The sequence below is a fragment of the Lycium ferocissimum genome, chromosome 7 (assembly GCF_029784015.1).
Source record: "Lycium ferocissimum isolate CSIRO_LF1 chromosome 7, AGI_CSIRO_Lferr_CH_V1, whole genome shotgun sequence".
Taxonomy (NCBI): domain Eukaryota; kingdom Viridiplantae; phylum Streptophyta; class Magnoliopsida; order Solanales; family Solanaceae; genus Lycium; species Lycium ferocissimum.
This window is the reverse complement of record NC_081348.1, coordinates 35,433,549-35,460,837: the sequence shown is the minus strand read 5'-3', so window position 1 is coordinate 35,460,837 and position 27,289 is coordinate 35,433,549. Positions and strand designations below refer to the sequence as shown.

The 27,289-nt window shown below is 36.5% G+C and overlaps 2 protein-coding genes across 2 annotated transcripts; one reads left to right on the top strand and one right to left on the bottom strand.

The window, feature by feature from the left end:
- The first annotated feature begins 296 nt into the window (after window positions 1-296).
- Window positions 297-19,205, top strand: LOC132064647 (phosphatidylserine decarboxylase proenzyme 2-like). The gene is made up of 21 exons (XM_059457707.1): window positions 297-669; window positions 1,462-1,541; window positions 2,576-2,600; window positions 3,496-3,555; window positions 4,239-4,307; window positions 5,321-5,413; window positions 5,505-5,555; window positions 6,203-6,286; window positions 6,558-6,649; window positions 9,304-9,459; window positions 9,599-9,683; window positions 10,683-10,794; window positions 12,071-12,171; window positions 13,247-13,294; window positions 14,097-14,243; window positions 14,851-14,946; window positions 15,100-15,174; window positions 15,320-15,412; window positions 17,628-17,714; window positions 17,805-17,855; window positions 18,884-19,205. Exons 1-21 carry the CDS (start codon window positions 469-471, stop codon window positions 19,025-19,027), a joined length of 1,950 nt encoding a protein of 649 aa, XP_059313690.1. The 5' UTR covers window positions 297-468; the 3' UTR covers window positions 19,028-19,205.
- A 157-nt stretch (window positions 19,206-19,362) lies between these two features.
- LOC132064648 (putative clathrin assembly protein At1g03050) lies at window positions 19,363-22,264 on the bottom strand. The gene is made up of 3 exons (XM_059457708.1): window positions 21,972-22,264; window positions 21,115-21,821; window positions 19,363-20,830 (listed from the first exon to the last, which is right to left on the bottom strand). The coding sequence occupies exons 2-3, from the start codon at window positions 21,752-21,754 to the stop codon at window positions 19,716-19,718; spliced, it is 1,755 nt and encodes a 584-aa protein (XP_059313691.1). The 5' UTR covers window positions 21,755-21,821; window positions 21,972-22,264; the 3' UTR covers window positions 19,363-19,715.
- Window positions 22,265-27,289: the final 5,025 nt, after the last annotated feature.

Sequence of the window (27,289 nt, the reverse complement as noted above, 5' to 3'; positions counted from 1 at the left end):
GTGAGGTTTGAAAAAATTGAAAAGTTTAACTTTTGAAATCTAAACTGTGCCACGTAAATCAGAAACGGAAAGAGTAATTTATTTGCAAGTCTCTTTGCAACTTTTTGCTAATCAGAATACACTTTTGCACATGCATTGACATTAAATTATGTGGAAAAAAAGACCGAGTGATAAGTTTGAAAAAGAAGGATATTCCCACTGGGGATAAAAATAATAATGTGAAAAAAAGGAAAAATCGCGTTATATGGCCAATGAATGCCAAACAGGAAAAAGGCAAAGTCCACATCAGCCTATCAACCACTCCAAAGTCGCAAGAAGGCAGTGGTCCTAGTCAAATATCTTCGATTCCATTCCACCAATTCAACAATCTTTTCATATAAGTACATATTTCCGTTTGTTAGAGTTTTAACAGTTAAACTACCTTTCAATCTTCTTCATTAGACAATTGAAGCAGATACACAGGGAAGAATGGGTCATGGAAATTCGAAATCGGATTCCTCCTCCGGCGATTCCGCTGACGGCAACTCGAAATCGTCGCGGATGAGAAGACTCGGTCGACGACTTCGACCTCGACCGAACAGTCGCCACAGTCGTCACAGTTCAAGTTCTCATTCTAAGATCCTTAAGGAAGAAGACTTTGCTGGCATCGCTCTCATTCGGATCATCAGTGTAACTTTCTCTTAACTATTTTCCACTCGCTCTACTAAATCTAATGCCTATTCATATTTACGCCTTTTGACTTTAACTTCTGAGAAGAATCAGTGCCTAACTTTCTGTATCTAACTCTACGAGTTTTGCAAGATTTTATACATAATCTGGTAAATGTAATAGGTAACTTTTTTTTTTTTTTTTTAAAAACTATTTCCTACGAAATTTGCGTTCGCTCTAGTAAATGTAATACGTATATGTGCTCGTTGTGCGTGTGAATTCGTATTTGCGCGTTAGTTTTGAAAAGACAGAGAGTTTAACTTTCTGTAGGTAATTTTGCTGTGTTTTATACAGTACATACTTTGGTAAATATACTGCGTATTCGTATTTACGCCTTTTTTTTAAGTTCTGAAAAGAATCAGTGCGTAACTTTATGTAGCTAGTCTCTATGAATTTTGCAAAATTCTATACATAATCTGGTACATGTAATACGTATATGCATGTTGTGCGTGTGAATACAAATTTATACATGTTTTAAGTTTCGAGAAGACATAAAGTGTAACTTTCTCTAACTAACTTACAAATTTTTGAATTTTTTTTTTTTCCACTCAGTCTTATAGATGGAATATTTATAGGTGAACTTTTTGTGTGATATATGGATGTTTGTAAGTTTTGAAAAGATGCAGAGTGTAGCTTTCTGCAACTTATCCTACAAAGTTTTGCAAAAAATTGTACAAAATCTGGTAAATGTAATACCTATTTTATTGGTATTAAGTTACACGCATGGATGAACTTGTGGTTGCTTTGTTTCAGGCAGAGATGAAATTCAAGGACAAATGGCTAGCTTGTATATCTCTTGGCGAACAAACTTTTCGAACTCACGTGTCTGATCAGTTAAGTACATGTGCCTGCAGATAGTTGCTTGGTATTGAATTTGTGTCTTCAACAATGTTCACAGTACATACACAGAGATCAAAAATGTATATTGCATATACATAATTGGAGAATTCACTTCTCCCACTTCTTGTAATCCACAGTAATAGTTGGGGGTGGGGGTTGCGTATGCTATTTGTTGTTCAGTATGTTGAGTGTGGGTACGGTAATCAAAGGTTGTTTAGAACTATTTTAACAATTTGAGGATAATTTGCGGAAATTGAAACTAGCTTTTACCTAAAGTATTCTAGATCTCGAGTAGAAAAACAAAGATGAATGAGTTCAAGTTATGACGTTTTCCAGTTTTATTTAACAAAACTGCCTTTGAGATGTGAGCATGCAAGTGATGAACAAATTTTGAGTTTAGCCATAGGTCCTATTTTGTTGGAGCTGGATAATTGAGTAAATAAAAAGGAGCTACAACTTTAACTAGGTTCTTTACACCTGCCTGGACTCTTTAAAATGCACTAATAGTAACAGACATGGAAAGTGATACTATTTCATTTGGAATTGTAACTGGAAAACTCGTGCACATTTTAAATGTTTTTGGAGCAAAAAGTTGGAAAATTGCTGCTAATCTTCTGTTTATCTTACAACAGTTCATAGTATTATTATCTTGATGTGCTGTATAGTTCTGTAATACAATTTATACGTTCTTTGAGATTCTTGTTATCTTTGGAATTTTACTTGCTTTGGATCATTGTTTCTCCAGAAAATGATAATGTGCCAAGTATGACATGCACAGAAGCACGCCATCTCCTTGTTATTTGGCATTCTTATCAATCTGCTACTGCATGTTTATGTGTTAAGAGCTGGAAGAAGGTGTATAGATTCTTGCCTAGGTGATATAGATGACACATTTTCACTTGGATTTTCCCCAGCCATTTTGTAATGTAGAAAAAGAAAAAAAGGGCATAGTTGTGCTTGGCTTCCCTACCTTTTACACCACAAATTAGTGATTATGTTTGTTTTTGTTTTGTTTATTTCTTTGCAGAACTGACAAGCCAACCTGGAACTCAGTGAGTAAAGACTTTATTTTTTTACTACATTTGCTATAAGTTTCTTGTGAAATCACATATGCTTTTTCGTTCAATATATTTAATATGATCAATGCACACATAGCTGATAAAACCTTTTTGGCCACAATTATTGTTGCTTCCCCACATTGACATACTTATTTAAGATGCTTCTGGTGATCATAGAGATAAGCATTTGTAGTCCTTGTACATGAAAAGTTTTTCTTGTGGGTAGGCATTGAGTGATCTTTCTAGTGTTTAACTTACCTTTCGTTTATCAAGCCCAAGCAAGGTATGATAACTGGAGTCTAGTTAGGCAAGTTACAGTTGTGCTTGCACTGACCCTACAATCCTGGGAATCTTTATTCTGTTTAGTAGACAATAGTGTTGGTTCTACCATCTCATTGCATTAGAGTGTTGCGTTCTCGGTTATGCTATCTGTGAGAGAGCCTGATCATTCAAGTAAAATTATAAGAAATGAGTAAATAAACCTAGATCCTTATAAGTTCTTTTGGAAACCTTTATACCTCCTCTAGAACTACATCTGACGTGGGACATTGTTATCTCTATCAACTTTGTGTATGTGCTAGGATTCACGCGTGAAATGAAAATTGACTTACTGGTGAATGTACGAGCTTACCAAAGTTTAAGCACCCAACCTATTTTTTTTAAGGGAATGTTCAAGCTATGTGTGCATTAGCCCAAGTTTTTGTAAACCCCTTTGATGCTCGTACATACCTAATGGGACACTGTATATTTCAAACACATCCAAATTCTAGGGAGGATAATGGCAAGTTCTAGAAGCTATTTTGACCTTCTTTAGTTTCTTCTTAAAAAAATTAATGAGCTATATGTGTTATGAGCTTTTGCTGATATTATTGAACCTCAATTCCTATAGGGAAGGAAGCTTCTTTTGGAAAGACATGGGGCACATCTTGCAAGAATATCTGTTTTTGAGGTGCGTCATACTTGTGGTTGTGAAAATAGATTGTATCTCTTGCTGGTCATATTTGACCGTTTTAGTTCTGAAAAGGTGAATGGAGGAGCTTGATAATTTCTGGTCATCATGGTTCATGTTGAGAATGTTACTGGTAAATACGAAAATTAGGATATATGCTTTCTGTCATGCCGACTCATTCATGAATTATGTAGTTTCCTAGAATTTGCTTTATCATGCTTTCTATAGTATTTTGCCATGGCTTTTTTATACTGTTTTGTGTTGCTTGTTCTTGTGCCGAGGGTCTACCGGAACAACCTCTCTACCTCCCAAGGTAGGGGTAAGGTTTGCGTACACTCTACCCTCCCCAGAACCCACTGTGTGGGATTTCTCTGGGTATGTTGTTGTTGTTGTTGTAGTTTCCTGGGATTTATATACAGTTCTCAGGGGCAATACTAAGCCTCACCTTTATCTTGATATGTGTGGAACCAGAAAATTCATTGTTGATTGTTTGTTCCCAATCCTTTTTTTTAAGATCTCAGGAGGAAGAAATTGTTGTTTCATTTTTATCTTTGCATGATGTTGCGCTTGGTAATGCCAATATTGGTTTTATCCTCTGAGTCATTACCAAAAGAGAAAATGTCAAAAGAAAGAGAAAATCCTCATAAGTTACTCACTACTGATTTATTTTATTTATGGTACAGACCAATAGACTTTCGAGGAACAATCTGATCGGTTACTGTGAGATAGATCTACTTGAATTTCTTTGTCAGGTGAGTTGCTTTTGAGATTCAGCAAAATATCTGTAACAAGCGGCACTGTTTCTGTCATGTTTATGTTGTTAACCATGGATTAATCATTTGTAATAAAACCGTGCAAGTTTTGGGTGTACTTGTCTGTAAGAATCATCTTTTTTTAATATACAGTTTGACAAAATGTTATTTCTGTTATTCATTTTCTTTTGCTTAAAAAGGTTTATGTCAGAGAGAACATCTGTTACAGAGGCCAAATCCACTTGTCAAGGACACGTTTCTCAAATTGTACTCACTTAACAGTGTGAATAAATTTTGAATCATCCTTACATATAAAGTTTACTGAACTAAGCCTTTGTGTGATAGTGCCTATATCAATTGTGTATTTGCACATTATAATGTTATCTGTGTTAAGAAGTAGACAAAAGGGCCTTTGATGACAAGTCTTAGGAATTTGGAAAAACTTATTAAAAGCAACACTATATTTTCGCTTGAACAAAAGATAAAATATCGAAGCGGCATGATCTTCGCTATGCTTGGATTTAGTAGCATTTTAGAAGTTACCACTTCAAACAGCAGTTAATTTCATCAATCATTTGGATAAGTCAGTAGCCCGCAAGTCTCGTACGTCCAAAGTAGGATGTTTACCAGTGCAAGAACAAGGTCGTTATATCGAGATTGATGTAGTTTCATACGGTAATGCTTTTAGAAGTTTTTACTTGTAAGTATTAACAGAAGCTGTCGGCTTGTCAAAAATGTCGATATGGCGGTTGGAGCTGCATTCCGTAGTTTGCAATATTTACTCCTTTCCTCTAATTGGAGAAAGTTATTCTGTTGTTAAAGGATCTACTGAAATGATACTATGCTTCCAGACGTATGCCACACTTTTTGTGACTAATCTATGTCTGCTGAGTAGTAACTCCAATTTTTTCGATTGTTTAGTATGGCCAAGTCCCTAATCATGAGATTAGGGTTTTCTTCCTTTTTTCAGACCAACGCTTATCCCAATGCTAAGAGAATAACTTATCTTGCAGGATTCCAGTTCTGATACTGAGGTTTTTGACTTATTAGACCCATCATCCGCCTCCACAATTGTTGGCTGTATATCTATTTCATGTTGCATTGAGGTTGGTATACACTGGGGAGCCATCTACTTTTAATTGCTTATGGTGGTTTCTATGGGCTCTCATCTCTGATGTGTAATTACATTCTTGCCAGGACCCCGTTGAGACGGAGAAAACCTTTGTTAGGCGCATCTTATCTATAGTGGTATGTGAAAACTTTACCTATGTTGTCATTATAGATTACAGTGATCTGTTAGTGGCTCCTTCTGAAGAATAATGCAGTATAAGCTGGCTAGAAGCTCTGTCTCTCCAATGTAGGCGTGTCCCTCATTCAACCATTTCTTTTTTGTTTTTTGATAATTCAAAATGAGCTGTCTCTCTCTGTCTTTCTCTTTTCTTTTAAAGTTATCAAGATCATCCTATTGCATATCACACCAAGAGGGGCTCAATTTTACAAAAGTTGCGATTAAGTATCCAAAAATCCATCCATTTATCGGAACAAAAGTGGTTTTTTTTCGTTGCATAGTGCAATGCGGACCACCCTCTGTTCTGTCTCTTTCACTTTCCACGCTGGACCCTTCACTCCTCCAGAATTTGTATTCTTTTCTTTCTGACCAGGTTGACCAAAAAATGCACTCATTTCTTTCTGTTAAAAGAGATAAGGTAGACAGAAAGTAAAGGTCATTTGTTTACAATATGTAAATAATTTTCAGTTTGTAAAAGGTGATTTGTTTACAATATGTAAATAATTTTCAGTTTGTAATAATATGCACACTCTCAGTTTAGCTTCTCTGTTCTTATTAATGTTTGGTAATGAGATGATTTATGATTTTGAGAGTTTGCTCTTTGCAGGACTATAATGAAGACGGAGAGCTTTCATTGACTGAGTTCTCTGATTTGATTGATGCTTTTGGAAATAAACTGGCAGCTGAGAAGGTTCGCATCTGGAGAGTATCTTAAGTTCTCACTGTAGTTCTTTAAGAGTCTCTCATGCAACACATTATTGGACTTGATTTCTCATTCAGATCACGTCCTATTTGTACTGTTATTTCAATAATGACCTTTTCTCAGCATAATATAATTGTATTTTTGAAAAGCACCTAAACCTGCAAAGAATTCTAGATACATATTTTGTAATTTATTAAGCCAAAGCATACCTTGTATTTTTTATGAAGATTCCAACTTAGCAATCTTTATTCTGTTTTAGAAAGAGGAGATTTTCAAGCAAGCTGACAGAAATGGGGATGGTGTTGTCAGCTTGGATGAGTTAGCCACACTTCTGGCTATACAAAATGAAAAGTAAGGCCTCGTAAAATTTGCATGCCTGGAATCAAATGTGATATCTTTTTTAAGGAATCCCTTCAATGCTCAGGTTTAATGAACTTCAGCGTCTAAATGAGTTCTTTTATTTATTTGCATTTCTCCACTATTTATTTGCCTTTCTCCACTATTTATTTGCGTTTCTCCACTATTTAATTAAGTGAGAATTTTGGAAGAATGCAGGCAGGGTAGGCTTGGAGTGGCTGACTGGGTTGTTTAATGTCATTTTCAAGACAGCGAAGATGCCGGAAGAATGGAGGTGGAGTACAATGATTCCCGTGTACAAGAACAAGGGAGACATTCAAAGCTGCAACAACTATAGAGGTATCAAGCGGCTAAGTCACACTATGAAAGTGTGGGAAAGGGTGGTGGAAATGAGGGTGAGGAGAGGTGTGTCTATTTCAGAGAACCAGTTTGGATTCATGCCGAGGCGCTCGACTACAGAAGCCATTCATATTGTAAGGAGATTGGTGGAGCAATTTAGGGAGCGGAAGAGGGACTTGCACATGGTATTCATTGACCTAGAAAAGGCCTATGACAAAGTGCCAAGAGAGGTCCTATGGAGATGCTTAGAGGCTAAAGGTGTACGTGTGGTGTACATTAGAGCGATAAAGGACATGTATGATGGAGCTAAGACCAGGGTAAGGACGGTAGGAGGAGACTCGGATGCTTCCACGTTCGATGGGGTTGCATCAGGGACCAACTCTTAGCCCGTTTCTATTCGCCTTGGTGATGGATGAATTGACGCGACAAATACAAGGTGAGGTGCCTTGGTGTATGTTGTTCGCGGGTGACAATAGTCCTGATTGACGAGACTCGCAACGGAGTTAACGATAAGCTGGAGAGCTGGAGACAAACATTGGAGTCTAAAGAATTGAAATTGAGTAGGACCAAGACAGAATACTTGGAGTGCAGGTTCAGTGGCGTACCGCGTGAGGCTGACGAGGAAGTGAGGCTGGGTACCTAGGCCATTCAAAAGAAAGGAAGTTTCAAGTATCTTGGGTCTATTATATAGGGAGATGGGGATATCGATGACGATGTTTCACATTGTATTGGCGCAGGGTGGATGAAATGGAGGCTCGCCTCCGGAGTCTTTGTGTGATAAGAAAGTGCCACCAAAACTTAAAGGCAAGTTCTACAAAGTGGTGGTTAGACCGACTTTATTGTACGGAGTCGAGTGTTGGCCAGTCAAGAGATGTCACGTTCAGAAGATGAAAGTCGCGGAAATGCGAATGCTGCGGTGGATGTGTGGGCACACTAGGAGGGATAGAATTAGGAATGAAGATATCCGAGACAAGGTGGGAGTGGCATCGGTGGAGGACAAGATGCGGGAAGCGAGGCTGAGATGGTTTGGGCATGTGAAGAGGAGAGATACAGATGCCCCAGTGCGGAGGTGTGAGAGGTTGGCTATGGACGGTTTCAGGAGAGGTAAAGGGAGGCCGAAGAAGTATTGGGGAGAGGTGATTAGACAGGATATGGCACAGTTTCAGCTCACCGAGGACATGACCTTAGATAGGAGGCTGTGGAGGACTCAGATTAGGATAGAAGGCTAGGTGGCTTATCCTTTCACCATAGGAGTTGCAGTTTTGCTCATTTGTTTATTGCCATTTGATTTCTGCATTTGACTGCTACTTATTTTTGTTGCGCCGTGTACTTTGTTTATCTTATTTATCTGTAGTAGTTAATGCTCCTTTCTTTCGGATCGTTCTTCCATGACTTTCTCGCTTTTGTTTATTCCTTGTTTTCATATTGTTTTCGGTATGCTTGGCCCTATCTGACCTTTTGTCTTGTTTTCCTTGTTTTCCTCTCTTTTTCTCTCTTGAGCCGAGGGTCTTTCGGAACGCTGCCCTACCTTTCAAGGTGGGGGTTAGGTCTGCGTACACTCTACCCTCCCCAGACCCCACATTTTGGGACCATACTGGGCCTGTTGTTGTTGTTGTTGAGACTTTTCTAGTTCGAGCCATGAGGAGGCAGGGAACTGAGAAAAAAGTTGGGAAGGGGGATGGGAACTCCAAGGGGAAATTGAATGCTTAGCTACTCAAGGGAAAGCGACATGGACCCATTGAACCAAAGACACTTTCCAGTAGGAGTACTATGCAACTCTATTTTGAAAGATCTCTCATTATTCCTTCAATATTGTCCTTAAAGATCACACTACAATTGTATTTGCAAATTCATAGTCAAAGGTGGTTTACACGCCTTAAGAAACGAACAGCTGGGGGAATTAGTGTACTTCCTAATACCTAGAAGGTTATATTTGAACCTGTAAGAACTTCTAGGTGACAACTCTTTCACATAATTGCCTTTTAAGCTCTTTTATATGGTAGTATGTAGCCTGAAATGTTGTTAACGGGATAATTATTCTTTAACGATGTACATGAGGAGTGGATAAAAGTGGGAGACTCATAAACAATTTACCTAGAGATGATTAGAAACCTCCTTGAGATGTCATCTTGTCAAAAGCTTTTTTGGACATTCCTAAACTTCTATTCGAAGTTCTTTGCCTCAAGTAAAGATACATGATATCTATCCTTGCATTGATTTACTTTCTCTTTTCTGCAAGATATATATACTTCTGTTGTTGGCTTCATGGTCTTATGTTCTCCTGTTGACTCAATGTTCTTCTCGTGCAGGGAACCAATAATCAATTGCTGTCCAGTTTGTGGCGAAGTTCTTAAAGTTTCGGATGGGTTGAACAACATGATTCATATGACCCTGTGTTTTGATGAGGGGACTGGGAATCAGGTTATGACAGGAGGATTCTTGACTGATAAGGAGGCTTCAAGTGGGTGAGAATTATTCAACTGTTCCGAGTCTCTCATTATTCCTAATAAAATTACTTACCTCTTGATTATTATTTTATGTTTTGAATTCTTTTGATTTTATTATGAAATATTGAAGTTCACATACTTGTATAATTCTGTACAGATGGATGTTCAAACTGAGTGAATGGGCCCATTTTTCAACTTTTGATATCGGTTTAAGGTCTGGTTCAAGTGCATCACATATCTTGGTATGCTCTCACTCACTCCATCCCTCACAAGAAATGTCTCTCATCTTTCTGGTATGCATATATGGAAGGAGCAGCCTTTTTTTTTTCTGTAGAAATTGGGTCAAGGATCTCTGACATTAAAGTGTGCTTTACTTGCCTTGTCTTCTTACATGCTTTATCAGATAGACCAATTGGATTTTCCTCTTTTGCTGACTTCAGCCATATGCATTGCAATCAGATATTGCTTTTAAACACTGTTTTAATATACTATACGAAATTAACATGGTGCGGTGTTGGAGCCAGGACCATATGTCTTACAAATGGGGACTCTTACTGTGTTTTCTCTCTGGATCTCGTTGGTATCACATTTTCATTTTAGATTCTGTTTCTAAACCATCTTGGCATGTTTTACTTCATGAAGCTGATGAAATGAGCCTTCTTGAATTATCACCTAGAGGTAACAGAGTGTGGGATATCTTCTGGTAGCTCAACCTATTTTGAAATATCACTGTGGATTCCTTGGCAATATACAGATGGTAAATTAAGTTGCTGCTCCTACACGCTGTTGCTGTGCTAGAAGTGCTTATTCTAGTTCTTGGGCAAGCCTGTTGGTGTCCAATTCCTTTATATTTGTATTTTTCATCGTGTTTATCAATTTAGGGTTCTCTTGTGAATTCTGAAGTGCCTTATATATGATCCCATTGCTAGCAAAAGTTATGACTTTGAATTGGCCGAAGATCTTGTGTCATTTCTTCATTTGAGAGTCACCTTTTTTGAATCCTTACATTTAGTGTTTTTGAAAATAGTGACTAACACTGTCTGAGGGCTCACCTATTTCTCCATGGTCATTTACTGCATTCATGTGAGATTTTTAAAGATCAACTGGGTGTTCTTTTTTTTTTTCTTCATTCATTCTCCTTTCTTTTGCCTTACGTGCAGAGGATTAGAAATAGAGCATGCTGGAAGACAAGGTTCTTTTGTCCTCTGATGACATCTAATGTTGCATCCTCGCTTTGTTAGGTTTATGACCGCCGAAAGAAAAGGCTAGTGGAGGAAATAATTGATCGGAAGATAGTCTTGTCAATGAGGGCTATCTATCAGTCTAAGTTTGGCCTTGGCCTTATGGATAATGGTATGCTTTGACTTAATCACTTATCAAGATCTTTAATTGAAAGAAGCAATTTTCGTATATACAGTTCATCTATATATTAGACTATATGTAATCTAGTTCGCCCCTATGATATATGTTAGTTTCAGTTTTTGGCCCATAATACTCGAAGTAGCTTCTTTAGCCTCCGGAATTCAAAAAAATAATGGTTCTAGTCCATCTTTAGTATATGTTTCTCAATCTGTTAAGGTCAGGGACATTTGGTAACTCTCATGGTGGAAAATTGAAAGAAGAACAAACAGAAAGCAAACACATAATAATAATAAGCTTGATCTTTCTGTCAGCAAAGGGTAGGAGGAGTGTCTTTGGGAGCCTGGCTATAATGGATGTGGAGGATGGGAATGAGGATCACTGGAGAGAAACGTTGGGTTGAGGTTTTGATTATTTCCTTTTTCCTTTGTCTTGTGTTTTTCTCTTTCTTTCTTTCTTTCCACCTCATTCTTTATTTTTGCATAAAAGCTTTTTCTTTATTTTTTGCTTGTATATTCTATTCGTTTGTCCAAGAGACTATTTTAAATGTGTTAAAATTTAGTGGGTTGTTAAGGATGGGGATGAGCAGCAGAGGAGAGAAAGGTTGGGTTGAGGTTTCAATTTTTTCCTTTTTCCTGTGTTTTCCTCTTTCTTCTTTCCACATTAATCTTTATTTATGCATACTAGCATTTCCTTTTTTTTTTTTTTTTTTTTTTTCGGCTTATTTATTCTATTCGTTTGCTTAAGAGACTATCAAAATTTCGAAAATCCATAATTTTTTTCCCGGTTTTATGTCAAATTACTAAATAGCCCTGAATTTAAATCAGTTGTAATTATTCCTGTTCATTCTTAACGGTTCTACTAAAGAATGAGCCAAAAGTTCCACTTTTAGTTAAATGAGAGGGCTCGAACTGCAATCAAGAGTGTCGCAGGGGCCACCAAACTAGTTCTGGCAAATTTTGAGTAAGACATTGGCTTACATGCTAGTCGAAATTGTCAACGTTGCATGGCCAAAAGTTCTTTTTGCCCTGAAAAAAAAAGAAGGAAATATCTAACTGAGTTTTGATTTAAAAAAAAGGGAAATGTCTGACGCTGATTTGGTAATACTGAACTTCCCATCATCCTATCCATCTCTGATATGTTTCTTTTATCAGATACAGTCAGCTTGAGAAATGTACAAGAGTACCTAGTAAGAGTTTGTAAATTGCGGCCCATCTTTTTCTGCTGTGGATTCTTTTTGCTGATTATTACCATTTTAACTTTAGCACAGGTGCAAAAGAAATCTTGCGGAGCCTCTCTGAAAAACAGGGCAAGAAAATGGATTCTGCTGAATCTGCTAAAGAAATACCAAACTTCATTGAATTTTTTAAGGTATCCATCCCAGTTAAACATCAAAATCATCATTATGATTTATGATGTCATAAGTCTGATTATACATGGTTCTTATCTCATCCTAGTAGATTCACTAGCTAGCCTAAGCTTAACTGCAGTTAGATTCTGTATTTTTTCTTCAATAGACCAAATTTTCTGTAACGTCTTATAGCCAACTTAGGAAAAGAACTATTTTTTGTGTTACTTATATTTCCCGATCAAAAAAAAAAAAAAGAAAAGAAGTTCTACTTTTTGTAGAACTAAAATTATTATCCTTTTGCTTTCCCCATTTATTTCACTCTGGCTACTGTTGCAATAAACTGTGGGTGGCCTGGAAGAGATTTGAATGATAAAAGTTGCATCTATGGATTAAATGCATCTTCCCTTCTATGTGTCATGTACAAAAAGCTATCCTGAAGTGTTGTCCATCTTCCTCATAGCGGAAGACGTTTGTTTCAACACTTTATTACTTTTGATATTACACTATACAATCAAGTAGGATATGCATCAGAAAAAAATTCTGGAGTGCGGATTTATAGCATGTAATCATTGCAAGAATTCAATTGTCAAATAGGACCAGCATTTGTCCTAGTAAATATTCTAGAATTATCCAAATTACAACTTTGCCCACTTGTGGGATTACATTGGGTATGTTATTGTTGTTGTGGTTGTTGTATCCAAATTACAACTTTAAACTCTATTCTTGGGCCTACTTCTCTATAAAGTACTATAAGATATGAATTATACTCTTGATCCTATAAGTGAAATCGTGAAAGAGGCAAAACTGGATAGCAAGGCCCTTGACTGAACAGTTTTTTGGTTCTGAAATGGGAAAGGAGAAGTAATTCTTTTTCCCTCATTATCTTCTTAAAGCCCCAGTCTTTAGATGCTGAAGATGGGATCATTTGTTTGGTAATTTGACTGCATCGCTATTTTATGATGAACATGTTTTGTGCTTGAATTTATTATAATTTCTATATTTGTTGGCGATATCTATGTATAGTCTCTTTTGATGTACACAGAAAATATGTTGTTCTTGTAAACTGCTGTGATTGACTTCATAATTCTGTTTCAGGATCAAATAAATATGGATGAAATCAAGTATCCATTGGAGCAATTTAAGGTACGCCAAGCCTTCAGGAAGCATGGGCTTTCATTTGAGAGAGTATAGTTTATTCTTTCTTTCTTCACTTCAATTTGTTATGCTGCTTGTCTATGGAAGCTTCCCATTATCAATGGAATAACACTTGATCTCAAAAAAAGAAGAAGTTCCAAGTAGGTCTTTGGACTGATTGCAAGAGAATGAACTGATATTTATGAATTTTGAAAAGAATGAATATAGTTCACTCTGTTCCTCTCATATGCTTCAATTTGGTATGACATACAGAAGAAATTGAGTAGACGAACTGAAGCAATCTTTTCTCATGTCATGATATGATTGTTTCTGCTTGGGAGTAGCTGTAGCTTTGCGTTGGTAACAGTAATAAGGCACAAGTATTGGCATACCTTAAGTCAAAGATGAACTGTGCTAAATGTTTGTGGTATGTTACTTGTTTCAGTTGACTGTTGGTGAAACTTAGGCATGGACATACAATCGACTTATCAGTGCATACCGCAAAATAATTTGTATCCGGGAAACCTATCAATTATCCGCAAAGCAACATGAATGTTCCAATTCTGTATAAAGTGGATTTTTTTTAAAAATCAATTAGCCTGTTTCTTATCACCTAATCTAATTAAAGAGAAAGCTTATTCAGTGAGGAAGATTACCGGTCACTTGGATGTACTGTATCTTGATCAATCCAATGCACTTTATTTGTATTTGATTATTGTTCACATAATTTACTGATATTGTAAATTTTTAATAAAGTTTTAACTATCTTTGCACATCATTTCTTTGATGGTCTCATAAATTTGTTTTCCAGACATTCAACGAATTTTTCATAAGAGAGTTGAAGCCTGCTGCAAGACCTATTGCTTTTGTAGAATGTGATGATATTGCTGTATGTGCTGCTGATTGCCGTCTGATGGCATTCAACAGTACTGCTGATAGTATAAGATGTTGGATCAAGGTAAATCTAATTTATTGTTAACAAATGTCTGTTTTTTATTATTGCTGGTAAATAATTTGCTGTTTCTCGTTATCAAAAAGTATTTTGCTGTTTCTCATGATACTAGTAATGATCGCCTAGTGCAAATTATTTGCAGAGCCTATCCGGGTGTTCGGCGTAAAATAAATGTTTCAACTTTTTATTACATAGGCACTACTTTATAACCCTTGTTGACATTTGTCCAATGCTTGATTTCTTTTTTTTTTTTTTTTTTTGATAACCGTGGTGTCCGGGTTAGCTTGTGCGCACCTCGACTAATTCCACGGGGTACCTGCCACCTCCCACCAGCAACAGGTACTAGGTAACTCTGTCCACCAAGGCTAGGACAGATGGGAAGAGAATCACGGTTCTCAATCCACTTCATTGACCACTAGGCCCCTCCCTTGGGTGCCCAAATCGCTTCATTTTCCTTCTCTCATTTCGCCTTTATGTGTGTGTTATTTGGTGTAACATCTGTTACGGAAATGATAAATCATTTTGACCTATTGTGATATCTTAGAAGTTTCAAAAGCTTATACTCATTTACATTGTGATGCAAACTACCTTGGTATCTTATGGATTACCTCAGGGTCGAAAGTTTTCCATCCAAGGACTCCTGGGAAATGAAACATGTTCTAGTGAATTTGCCAATGGAGCTCTAGTGATATTTCGCTTGGCACCACAGGTAGAACTGTTGTGAACCTTCTTCATTGTTGGAACTATTTCGCACTATTAATATTTCCGTTAAAATTTCTCAATATTGATTTTTTTTTGGTTAAGTAAATTTCCACTGTTATATTCTGATTTACCCTTTTGGATATGCTATATTCAAATACAGGACTATCATCGTTTCCACTTTCCTGTGTCTGGAACTATTGAGAAATTTATTGAAATACCTGGTTGCCTGTATACGGTATGTAAAGTATATTGCTTCTTTAAATGTGGCTTATTTGTTCTTGGCAGCGAATTCTGCTTCTTTATCAGAGTAATTTTTAAAATCCTCCTAATGATGTATGTTATTCCACTCACCCCACTCCCCTTTTCTTCTCTTCTTCTAGGTGAATCCTATTGCTGTGAATAGCAAATATTGCAATGTCTTCACAGAGAATAAGAGGGTTGTGTCTATAATTTCTACAGAACACTTCGGGAAGGTATGTCATTTTATGCATTTGATTCCAGTTTTAAAAATAATTTTTCTTTCATGAGAAAGCAATGTACTACTTTGTTATATTGTCCTGCTATCCTTTATTGACCATGCTAATTTAGGACTAATTAATTCTGATAAACAGTATTAGTAATATGAATGAATTTAAGCATTTAGCCAAAACTTCAAGTTGATGGGTGGAGTAGAGTTTAGGACTATTACACTCATGGATTGAAGTTTTATGCTCTCCTCTTTAAGCTATTTTTTTTTTGAAAGGTGAGGAAGGGTTTACCAGGTTCAAGAGTGATCCTAAATACTCCCTCTGTTTCAATTTGTTTGAACCTATTTCCTTTTTAGTCCGTGTCAAAATGAATGACCTCTTTCCTAATTTGGAAACAAATTCACTTTATGAATGATTTACAGCCACACAAATTTTCAAGGCTTATTTTGAACCACAAGTTTCAAAAGTCTTCCCTCTTTCTTAAATGTCGTGCCCAGTCAAATGGGTTCATATAAATTGAAACGGAGGGGGTATGAGAGAATGAGCTAACAGGCTAAAAGAGTGAGTTGTGGACTTGGAGCAAGGAAATGAACTAGACGGATGGAATTTTGGGGAGAGGTGTGGACAGAGATAGAAAGTAGGGAGTTTATATAGAATTGGGTTGGAAGTATGAGCAAAAAGGGCGTGAAAACAGACTTATGCTAAGAAAACAAGCTTAAATTGACTTGGATACCATGTGAAATCTTACGTCAAACCCAAAACCCGACGACGATAGGTATGTCATTGTAAACTTTTCGAAATAATATGCTTTTATATTTAATACCTCCAATTAGTGTAACGTGGTTCATTCATTTACATGTGGAATGAAATTTTTTCCAGTTTTAGTTATTCTCCTTTTTTTCACTCAAAGGGCTTAAATTCAGGAGCCCAAATGGTTCAATTGGTTGAAAATAGGCCTGGAGCGGAGAGTGAGTTAAACAGGCTGAGGAAGTGGCTGGAGTAGTGATTGAGTTGAGAGAAAGGACAACAGAATGATATACTATGATATACCATTAGGCAGAAGTTGAGAGAAAAGCGGATGTCTGAAAATGTATTACTACTATATATAAGGGAAAACTTAGGGACTTTTGTAGTCCTCACAAGATTTTCCAAATTTTTTTATAACTTTTTAATTAATTACTTTTAGGTCCTAAATTTATTTAAGTCAATTTTTTGTTTTTGTTTTTGTTTTTAAGGTCTACTTTTCAAAAGCTATCGAACCTCCTACCTCATTTTCCATGTTCTTTGGTTTTCTATTTGGTGCTCGATATCCGCATTTGAGCCCAATTAATCCAGATAATTCGCATTGTATAGCGCCCATTCGAGGGAAGCGCTCCCTCCAAAGATTTTTTCCATATCCATGTTCGAACCCCTGATCCCTAATTAAGGGAGAAGCAGCTCCATTCGCTGTACAAGTTAAATCATATACCTATTGTAGTCCCACAAGTGGGTAATTACGTTAGTAATAATTAAATTTCATATAAATATATTTTCAATATATGAAAGCAAAACTTTAATTGCACTCCTTTAATATTTTAACTTCCATTTTGATGAAATTATTTACTTCAATCAAATGCGGAGCCAGAATTTGACATTTATTTTTATATCTTGAGTTTAGCCCGGGCCTCACATAACTATATATATATATATATATATATGCGCATCCAAACGAAAGCCGCCTTAAAACACTGGAAGTAACCACAATGTCCTTGAAAATTCAGAGTGCTATTCTCTTCTTTATCAGTAAGAGGTTTTTGATTTTTATCTTATAATGTTTGTCTCATTAGGCTGTGTTTGATTCAAAGCAATGGATCTAGTGACAGATCTCATTGGCATGGTTATCAGATCCATAGGTCACTTTGATTGTGTGACTACTATTTTGTATTTCCTTTTTAGATGAATTAGCTAATCTTTTAAGAAAATCTCCACATCTCCTAGCGGCTATTTTTAAGTCATTAATGTGTTTAGTCTCTAAGGTGTTAAGCTTATGTTCTCACTAAAGTTTCAATCCTTCCCTTTTCTGTCTATAGGAGCTCTAACTATACTTGTTACTAATGCTTAATTGCTTATACGCTTCTAAGTTGAGTCAGAAATTCTGATCTGTTGCACATTGAGCTCCATGCCCTTACTGTGTTTCATTATGCTCAATTTGGTGAAAGAAGCTTTGCTTTATTTACTGCAGGTTGCATTTGTCGCAATTGGAGCAACAATGGTTGGTAGCATTAATTTCTCCAGAAAGGAGGGCGACTATGTGAAAAAAGGGGATGAGGTTCGGTACTTATTAGCTGAGGCTTTTGCTGTCCTAGAATTAAATGATCCTGTTTGATGTCTAATTCGTATTTCTTGTTCGTGATTGCAGTTTGGATATTTTTCTTTTGGTGGAAGTACCGTAATTTGTGTCTTTGAAAAGGTGGGTCACCAAGTTTTTTCTTTCTACATAAATGACTTGGAAAATTTCATTTTGAGAGTGACATTGTGAAATGTAGCTGTAGAACTGTTCTAGTCCACCTATTTAGTGACATTTAAGCCTCTTTTTATCATCTGAAGTTTTCAAATGAGATCTCCTTCCCCTTTGAAATCTTGAAGTGATAATCACTTTGATCGGCACATTGGTTTTGTTGGTTATGTGCAACATTGCTCAAGTACCCTTACATCTCCAAAATTATTATTACTTGAATATACGTAAATCATACAGTGGCATGCTTTTACTGTTAAGTGAATACTCTTCTTATAAAAAATTAAGTGTTAAGCAATAATCTTTTTTCTGCTTATATCAAAAAGAGTTAACCATTCTGCCAGTGTAGAAAGTATGCCAAGTTCTTATCTCCTGATAGAGTAACATCTATAGAACCAAAATGGGAAGTGTTCCCGGAGTGTTGTGTCATAGAAGGATACTTGCCAAAGTGAAGGACAAGTTTTATAGAACGGTTTTAATTCCAACAGTGTTATATAAGAGTGAATGTTGGACCAAAAAGTCGGTGCCGCAAAGATGCGAATACTATGATGGATGTGCACTCACTAGATTAGACAGATTAAAATGACTACATTCACAGAAGCGTTAGAGATTCATGAACATTTTTGGGATTGATGGTGAATCACTTGCCTCATAATATTGGCCAGCTTACAATGTTCATTTCGAAATTAAACATTTTGTGTACCTATACCTTTCAAGGTGGGGGTTAGGTCTGCGTACACTCTACCCTCCCCAGACCCCACATGGTGGGATTATACTGGGCTTGTTGTTGTGTACCTATACATAGAATTCTTCACCCATCCCTTCTCTCTTTTTTGTCTATTGCATCCAATCTAAGTGTACATTTGGAAGCGCCATTCCCAAGAGGGAGTAGTAAGCAAAAATATGGAAATAATTTATTTTATGAAATTTAACTATCCTGCCGTTGTCCAGTGATTTGATATCTAATCTGTGGGAATGTGCAGGATTCCATAAAGATAGACGAAGATCTCTTGGAAAATAGTGCAAGATCACTTGAGACCTTGGTATCAGTAGGAATGCAGTTGGGTGTCTCCGTGAAGAAGCAGTGTAACATGGCGCCGCCAAATTTCAGAAACCTTTCATTATGAGTTTGATATCTTCGTCAACTATGTAGAAATTAGTCCTGGATGATTGAACGAATTAATCGAGCTGATTGTTGTGTTTATTTTGTACCTTTTAGGGCTTGTCTTCTAAATTATGTGTTAATTAGTAATTTCCCTTATTTTTCATGAAGATACTAATTACAAGAATTAGCATTTGCTATCATTCATTGCTGTGATTAATTTGTCATTTCCTATGATGTAAAATGCCCTGTATGTCTTATATTAGCTTGAGTAACCACTTCAAACTGTAGAAAGAATTAAGGCAACAACAACAGCAATAACATACCCTGTAAAATCCCACCAGGTAGGATCTAGGGAGGGTAGAGTGTACGCAGACCTTACCCCTACCTTGTGACGGGTAGGGAGGCTGTTTCCTAGTAGAAAGAATAAGGCGACGCTAGCAATTTGTTTTAAGAAAATGTTGCATTCTGTACACTGATAATGGATATTGTCTACATGTAGTTTTTGCAGTTCTCATATCTCAATGTTGTAGCTTAGCTGACTTTCTGAGACAGCTGGCAATGCAGACACTGGTTAGATGTGAGCTTGGATTGCTCTTCTTCCAGAATGCCACTTTCTTTCTATTGAATTTCGTGTCTTGCGTTTTTACTGAGATACCGCTGACCACAGGGAAAATGACATTACATTGTTGTGTATCTTATTATTGAAAACTTTAGAAAGTTTGCCTGTAACCACCAATGTTGTAAGGGTAAGGGTTTGGTTGTGCCGTGGCAAATCCAACCTGACCTTGCATTCCATTTTTCTGATACTCTTGCCACATTAACTGCTCTTCCACTAGCAGTCTCTGTTTCTTCTCCATCTCTGACATCTGAACATATGCTGGTGGAGCTATTGCCAGTGATGCTGCAAACGGATCTGTGCCTGGTACCGCTGTACTAGCTCCACCATTTGCGATCGGAGGTGCAGGCAATGCTAGCATTGCTGGCCGTCCTGCTGAGCCAAGTGCGACGCTGCTTGCACTTCCAGTAGCCACAACACCTGAGCAGGCTACTGCCTGAGCCACTGCTCCTTGTTGGTACATTCCATTAAGCATTAATGAGTCAAAGCCTCCGGGGAGGGAGGCCTTCTGGTTTGACAAATGACTCGCAGACTGAACCAGTGCTGTCTCCCAATCTCCTGTATCGTTGAATGCCTGCCATGGTGAAATGCTTGTTGCAGGATTGGTCGTTGCTTGACCATCATCAAACAGCGCTAATGCCAGTTGATCTCCATGTTCTTCTGAAGTTGGAACATCTTCACTCAAGTTTAACAAGTCTCCTACTTCTTGGGTTTTCGCCACCTCTTTCTTTTCCTCTTCCTCTGTACTTTCTTCTGTTTCTTCGGGTACCTCTGGTGCTGGTAATGCCTTAATTGCATTCATGTCCTCTTCCGGTTCAGTTTTAGGTTCTTGCCTTTTAGTTTCTTCAACGTGCTCAGCAGTTGGTTCGTTGCGCATTGCCTTCCTGGTCTGTTCCATAAAGGACTTTTCTCGTATAAGGTCATCCATACGCTCGAGTTTTTTTGGTGGAATGATCTCAATATCTGGATATTCAGAAGTGCGTGCAATTCCAACTGTTTTACCCCAATCGTAGAACTGCTCGATCTCCTCATATTGCTTATTAATTCTGAAGAAAATCTCAAGAACCTTTACAGAATCGGGGATTGATAGTTCTATGAACTTATCAAACAGGATAGTCGTGACTTCTGTTAAATCATAGTATAGCTGGAAACTTTCCTTTACTAATGGATAAAGAGCCACAATCACGACCCTGTTGTTCTTTGCCGAACCTGAAACATATTGTGGAATTTTGTATTTAAAGACTGAGAAAGGAGCCGGTAAAATACGTGCAAGCCCTTATGGTTGTTATAAGATGATATCAAAACTCAAATTTTGGTATCCTCATTTATTATCTTCTCATTTGTTTTCTTTCTGTTTCCGATTCTTCACTTCTATGCTAATTCTATATTGGCATTTTGATATGCGATCTTTATCAAATGCATTGCTGAATGAATAAATATTTTGGAAATTGGCAAGGAATATTAAAGCAAAAATGGAGTTTGAAAATACAAACCTGCAGGTCGACAAGCTAAGAATCGCTCAAGAAGCTGCATGAGATGATGAATCCTTGAGAAAACTCGATCATTCTTCATTTCCCTCAAAGGAGTGGCTTTCATTCCCCTGGCATTATGACGGACCTCTTCTTCATCATCGTTGTACGCGAATGCACTGCGTTTTCCTCTGCGGTTCTGCATCTTAAACTCCAAGTGTTCATCAAGATACAAAGCATACGATCGTACAAATGCAGAACAATCCCATGAATTAGATCTTGAGTCACGAAAATCAGACATGTTAAGAAGCCTGGTTCCACGCCTTGTGGCAAAGAAAATCTCTTCCTCATAAGATGGATCACCATCACACAGCAGCCTATGGATCAACATGAGTGCCTTGAGCGCCACAACCCAATTCTTGGTCTTGCTAAGGCGTCTGGAAAGGAAACTGACACATGCACCAACATGGGCTCGAGAATAAGAAGTCAAGCTTAGAATTTCCCTTATATGCCTCTCCTCCGGTGGGTACTCTTCGTGTCGTGTTGCCTTCACAATGGCTACTTCAAGATCGGACAAGGAGGCGCTGCTGCCAACTTTGGCCAAACTTATGCTCGTTTGGTCCTTCACTGCCCCTATTGCTTTTCTAAGCTTGCTTGGACCCATGAGTTGTAAGCCTCAAAAAAGAAATTATTTTTCTCTTCAATTAATTCACAAGGATGGCAGTGTTAACCTGAAGAAATGAAACAAAAACAACCCTTAAATTGTTATGAAGATTGAACGTACATGCATGGAATTTTACGCGAAATCCCAAACCAGCTTCCAGCTAATAAAGGTATTGTAAGAATTCATCATAAATTGACTAGTTTTATGCTAGTTATACCTGATGTTATATTGAATTTTTGTGAAAGACTGATGGGAATGTTTGAAAGATTCAGGTTTGCAATGAGAGAATAATCAAAAGAATGAAGAAATATTGGAGTTGGAGAAAGAAGATGAAAAGGGAGAAACCTAAATGAGGTATATGCAGCTCTTCTTCTCTTCTCTTGTGATTAAATTTTCTGTTTCTCCCTCTTGTTTTTCTCTCAGCTTAATTAACTGAATCTAATAACCGTAGAAGTGTTCTGTACTTTAGCCGCATTTTTCGGGAGGCTAATGGAAATATTTACATACGACTTGCGAGAGTCCGGAGCCAAAATGGCTTCTTTTTGCAGCCATTACACCAAAATGGCATGCCTTTTTTTTTTTAAACCCAAATGGGTATTTCGTGCAATGTTGCAAAATGCAACAAATTTTTTTTTTTTAATTTCGTTTTTAATATAAAAAACGAAATTAAAAAAAAGAAAGAAATTTGTTGCATTTAGGTACTGTATCTGACTAAATGCAACAAATTTTTTTTTTTTTAATTTCGTTTTTTATATTAAAAACGAAATTAAAAAAAAAAAAAAATTTGTTGCATTTCGTGCAACATTAACTGTCTTCTTTAGCAATGCCATAAACAGCTGAAAGAACAGAAATACAACTATCCTTGTGGTGAAAGCACGTTTCATTTCAAAGTTATTTGGGACCGGCATAACTAAACATAACTAAAAGTCTGCTCCTCACGGACTTTTTTAGTTAAACACAACTAAAAGTACGACGGATCAGCATAACTAAATATAACTAAAAGTCCGCCCTCCAAAGATATTCTTGCATTTCTAAGAAAGTATGCCTCGGATCGAGCTTGCATTTTAATCTTCTTATGCAGATATTGTTCCAACTCACATGCTTAATCTCGGTTTACAAATTAACAACAATTAACATAAGTATGAATTGACTTGAGACAAGCAACCCAAGCGATATGTCCAACTTAACGGAATATAGAGTACTAGATTTTTCGAATCGAGCTATTAAATTTAAAGTAACCATAAAACTTTGCGTCCATGACGGTGGAGTTTGTGGTAATTAAGTTATATCCCAAAGAAATTAACAAATCAATATTAGTATTCGTGTGGATCCTCGTATATATACTTCAAAACCTAACAATAAATTGTTCGAATTAAGCGAATAGTAGTTAGTATCTCACGTTAATGACAATGGGTTCGTACCTCGTGGTGTTTAACAATTAACATCGCTATACAATGCAACCCATAATTAGTTTGGAATGACAAATACATATATATGCTTCAAGGCAAAGTCGCCCATAAGGCATAAGTATGCCCTATCGGCATAAGTTTGATAATTAGAGTTAACAAATTTATGCAGGACGGGGGCATACTTTAATGGGCAAACTTGTATCTTTGGACCTCGCATAACTTTGTGAAGGAATTATCAAAGTTATGCGGACCCCTAAGATAACTAAACATAACTAAAAACTGCTCTCCTAAAATAGACTTTTAGTTAAACACAACTAAAAGTCTGCCGGATCCGGCATAAAACTTTGCGTCCATGACAGTGAGTTTGTGGTAATTAAGTTATATCCCAAAGAGTTGGAGTGGTCAAAAACATTGAAGATTTGTCTATGTATTAGTGTCCTATGTAATTTTATGTTTTTCTTGGGTTCGGTAGTAGTACTAATTAGGTTGAAGTGAAGTTGTACTTAGATGATTAACAATGGTTGTAGTACTAATTAGGTTGAAGTGAAGTTCTATTTAGATGATTCACAATGTAATCTAATTTTGGTTAGCATATTGAATATGATTATGATGACTTTGTGAAGCAATACGTTATACCATCCGGTTAGTAATGGTTAGCCTATTCAACATGTTAACACTAACAAACATTCAATGGAAAATCGAGATGAGAAAATAGCAACTACCATTTCAATGCAAATCTATACAATAAGCATTGACCATTTGAATGCAAACCCGAACAAAACACCAACTATTCAATGCAAACTCGAACAAAACACCAACTATTCAATGCAACACGAACAAAACACCAACTAACATTCAATGCAAACCCGAACAAAACACCAACTTCAATGCAAAATATGGACAATAAACAAGTAACGATACCATATGCAAAATAATCGGAAATGTAGCACTAATTGTCAACAAAAACTACCAAGCTACATTGTTTGCTTACATATCCAAGTTTCACCAAAATAGCTAGCTTAAACATAGAAATAACAGACTACTTCATTGGAGATTTTCCTTTTCCTTTTCTTGATCTTGTTTGAACTCGAAGCCTTTGATCTTGTTTGGATTCTATGATTAGCACTTTGCACTTGGAGTTGTCTTTGTGTAATCGCTTTTGTTCCTTTCCACTTCAATCCTTCTTTGGGTTTGTATCCAATATCACTGTGACCAAGGTTGAATTCATTGCCTTAGATGTGGACACCAACCGTGCTAGGCATTCCTTGCTCGCAATTTAAATTGGTTAGTGTCATAAAGTGGCTAAAAATAATAACAATGACTTAGATGATTGAGAAACACTTACATTAACACATTTGTATCGGACTCTAGACACAAATACACCCCGTCCAACAACCCTTGGCCTCTTGTACTTAGTCCTGCCCCTCCCATACTTGTAGATGCATCTTGAGTGTCATGAACACTACTTTTTCTTGTACTTCCGATTGATGATGGCGGGAAGCATTAACCTAATGAGATAATAAGTTAATATTTGACTAATTAATGGTAACCAAAGTAATGCATATTACAGTTACCTTTGTAGTTGCTTTAGGCCTTGGAGGGACTGGTGGCTTTGTGTATTTCCTATTGGCAGTTAGTGGAGCAGTTGGTGGAGCAGTTGGTGGAGCAGTTGGTCGTGCCTCTGTGGTGTTTAACAATTAACATACTGCTATACAATGCAACCCATAATTAGTTTGGAATGACAAATACATATATATGCTTCAAGGCAAAGTCACGCATAAGGCATAAGTATGCCCCCCCATCGGCATAAGTTTGATAATTCGTTAACAAATTTATGCCGACGGGGGCATACTTTTAATGGGCAAACTTTATCTTGGACCGGCATAACTTTGTGAAGGAATTATCAAAGTTATGCGGACCGCATACTTATGCCAAGTCCGCACAAGGCATAAGTATCTTGGTCCGCGTATAACTTTGGTAATTCCTTAATAAAAAGTATGCGAGTCGGAAGATAGCGAAATTTAAACTACGCCTTGCGATTTTTTAAAATTTTGATCGCACGTGGTTCGAACTTCTGGAACCTATGGGTGTTAGCCGAAGGGCAAAATTTAAAGATTTCAAACAAGTCTAGTATTATAAATCATTGGTTCAAAGATTAATGGAAAGGAAGAAAATTGATGGCAAAGAGAAGAAATTTAATGGAGGAATTCTTGAAATTTCTAATATATGGTGGAGGAGAAGGGGTTGTGGTGTATAAATAGGAAGAGAATAGAGAGAGAGACGTTGAGGAAGGGAAAATATTAAAGGAAAATGGTTATTTTAAGTTTTTAACGGTTAAAAACTTAAAATAACCATTTTCCTTACATTTAAAATGCAACAAATTTTTATTTATTTTTTAATTTCGTTTTTAATATAAAAAACGAAATTAAAAAAAAAACAAAATTTGTTGCATTTTTCGTGCAACATTGCATGAAATACCCATTTGGGTTTAAAAAAAAAAAGGCATGCCATTTTGGTGTAATGGCTGTAAAAAGAAGCCATTTTGGCTCCGGACTCCGACTTGCGATCAATGTAATTCTGTCTCAAACTTTTTTTTTTTGGGTCGTTTCTGAATTTATATGAAGAGAAACGATTATTATTGAAGATTTTCAGGCAACAACAATTTTACCTATGACGTTCGATGTGCCACATTAACTTAATAAAATTACCACATATAATATATTTGTATTATTCTACAGGTGAACCGATAGAAAATAAGATGCATTTCAAAAACTTAAAGAGAAATAATGGAGTGACAAAGACATGAAAATGAAGGAAAAACAGAGTAAGAACTTTATTCAATTTTCACCATCTTATGTTGATTTTATTTCAAGCCTTTTAATTTATTTTATTTGTTTTATTATAAATCATTTGAAAGATTTTAGAGCGTTAAATAACGCTGAATTAATGCAATTCATGGCATTTAGAAGTGGCATATAAATTATCACTCGAGATCTAAAGCGAACTGACGATATTTTCACGAAGATTTCTATGTATGTATTAGGTATATTGACTATGATTCTTTTTAGAAAATATTGGAATTGTCTGTAGAATGATTTTGTTCTATATATTAATCAGACAAGAAAAAGGAAGAAAGGAATAATTGGACTTGTACCACTTTCTGCACCTCCAGAACTTCTATAGCACAAGGTATAATTATATATATTTAAACTTTATTCATTTTTACACGATCTACCAATTTGACCAAGTATGCTCTTGTTCTACTAAGGCTTTTTATTTATGAAGGTAGTGTTCGAGATCAGCTTATCATCTATTGATGCATGTATTCTCCTAGTATTACATGTATATCGTGTAATCTTGTTCACCAAAACGATAAAAGTTTTTTTTTTTTTTTTTTTTTTTTTTTGTTGGTCTCTCCTTGAATTCTTGATCTCTGATAATAATTGTTGTACCAGTTTCATCGACATTTAAGTCACAAAAGTAGAAAATACTCTTAAAAAACTTAAAGGTGTGTTTCAATGTATTAGAAAATTGCACTTTGTAGGTTAATCAAATATCAGATATTGCTAGTGAGATTACAAAAGATACTACTCCTACGATTCTACTTGAGTAGCTTCTTTCTTCTTATTTTTTTATTTAAATTTTATTAAACGACCTGGGAGTGTTGTATTTCACTTCATTAGGTTTATATTACAACACAAAGGATAGAGACTATCCATCAAAAAGAATGAGCTTTCAGCAAAAATCAGCTTATTGCTCATTCAACTACTATACATGTAGTTAGCCTAACTAACAAAAAAATTTGCCGTGTTGAATTTTGATCCAATACTAGGGACTTGTCTCTTATCCATGAGGAAAGGTCCTTTTCCACCATTGGGCGAAGTTGTTGAGCCGAGAGATATATTTTGCTAGTCTGTGACTTCATTGCCATTTTTGCCGCCGGACAGTAAAAGAACTCAAGAAAACTTCATGTTGGCTTTTATTAGACATTCCAAATTGGTTTCGGTAATCATTAGGGCTTTCGGAGCTGTTTATCGTATCGGAGGTTATGTTCTTTTTTGCTCTTTTTCGGGCTTCTTCTTTCCTTGGATCATTCCATTTCTCGATTCCCTCGATTGGCTCCTTT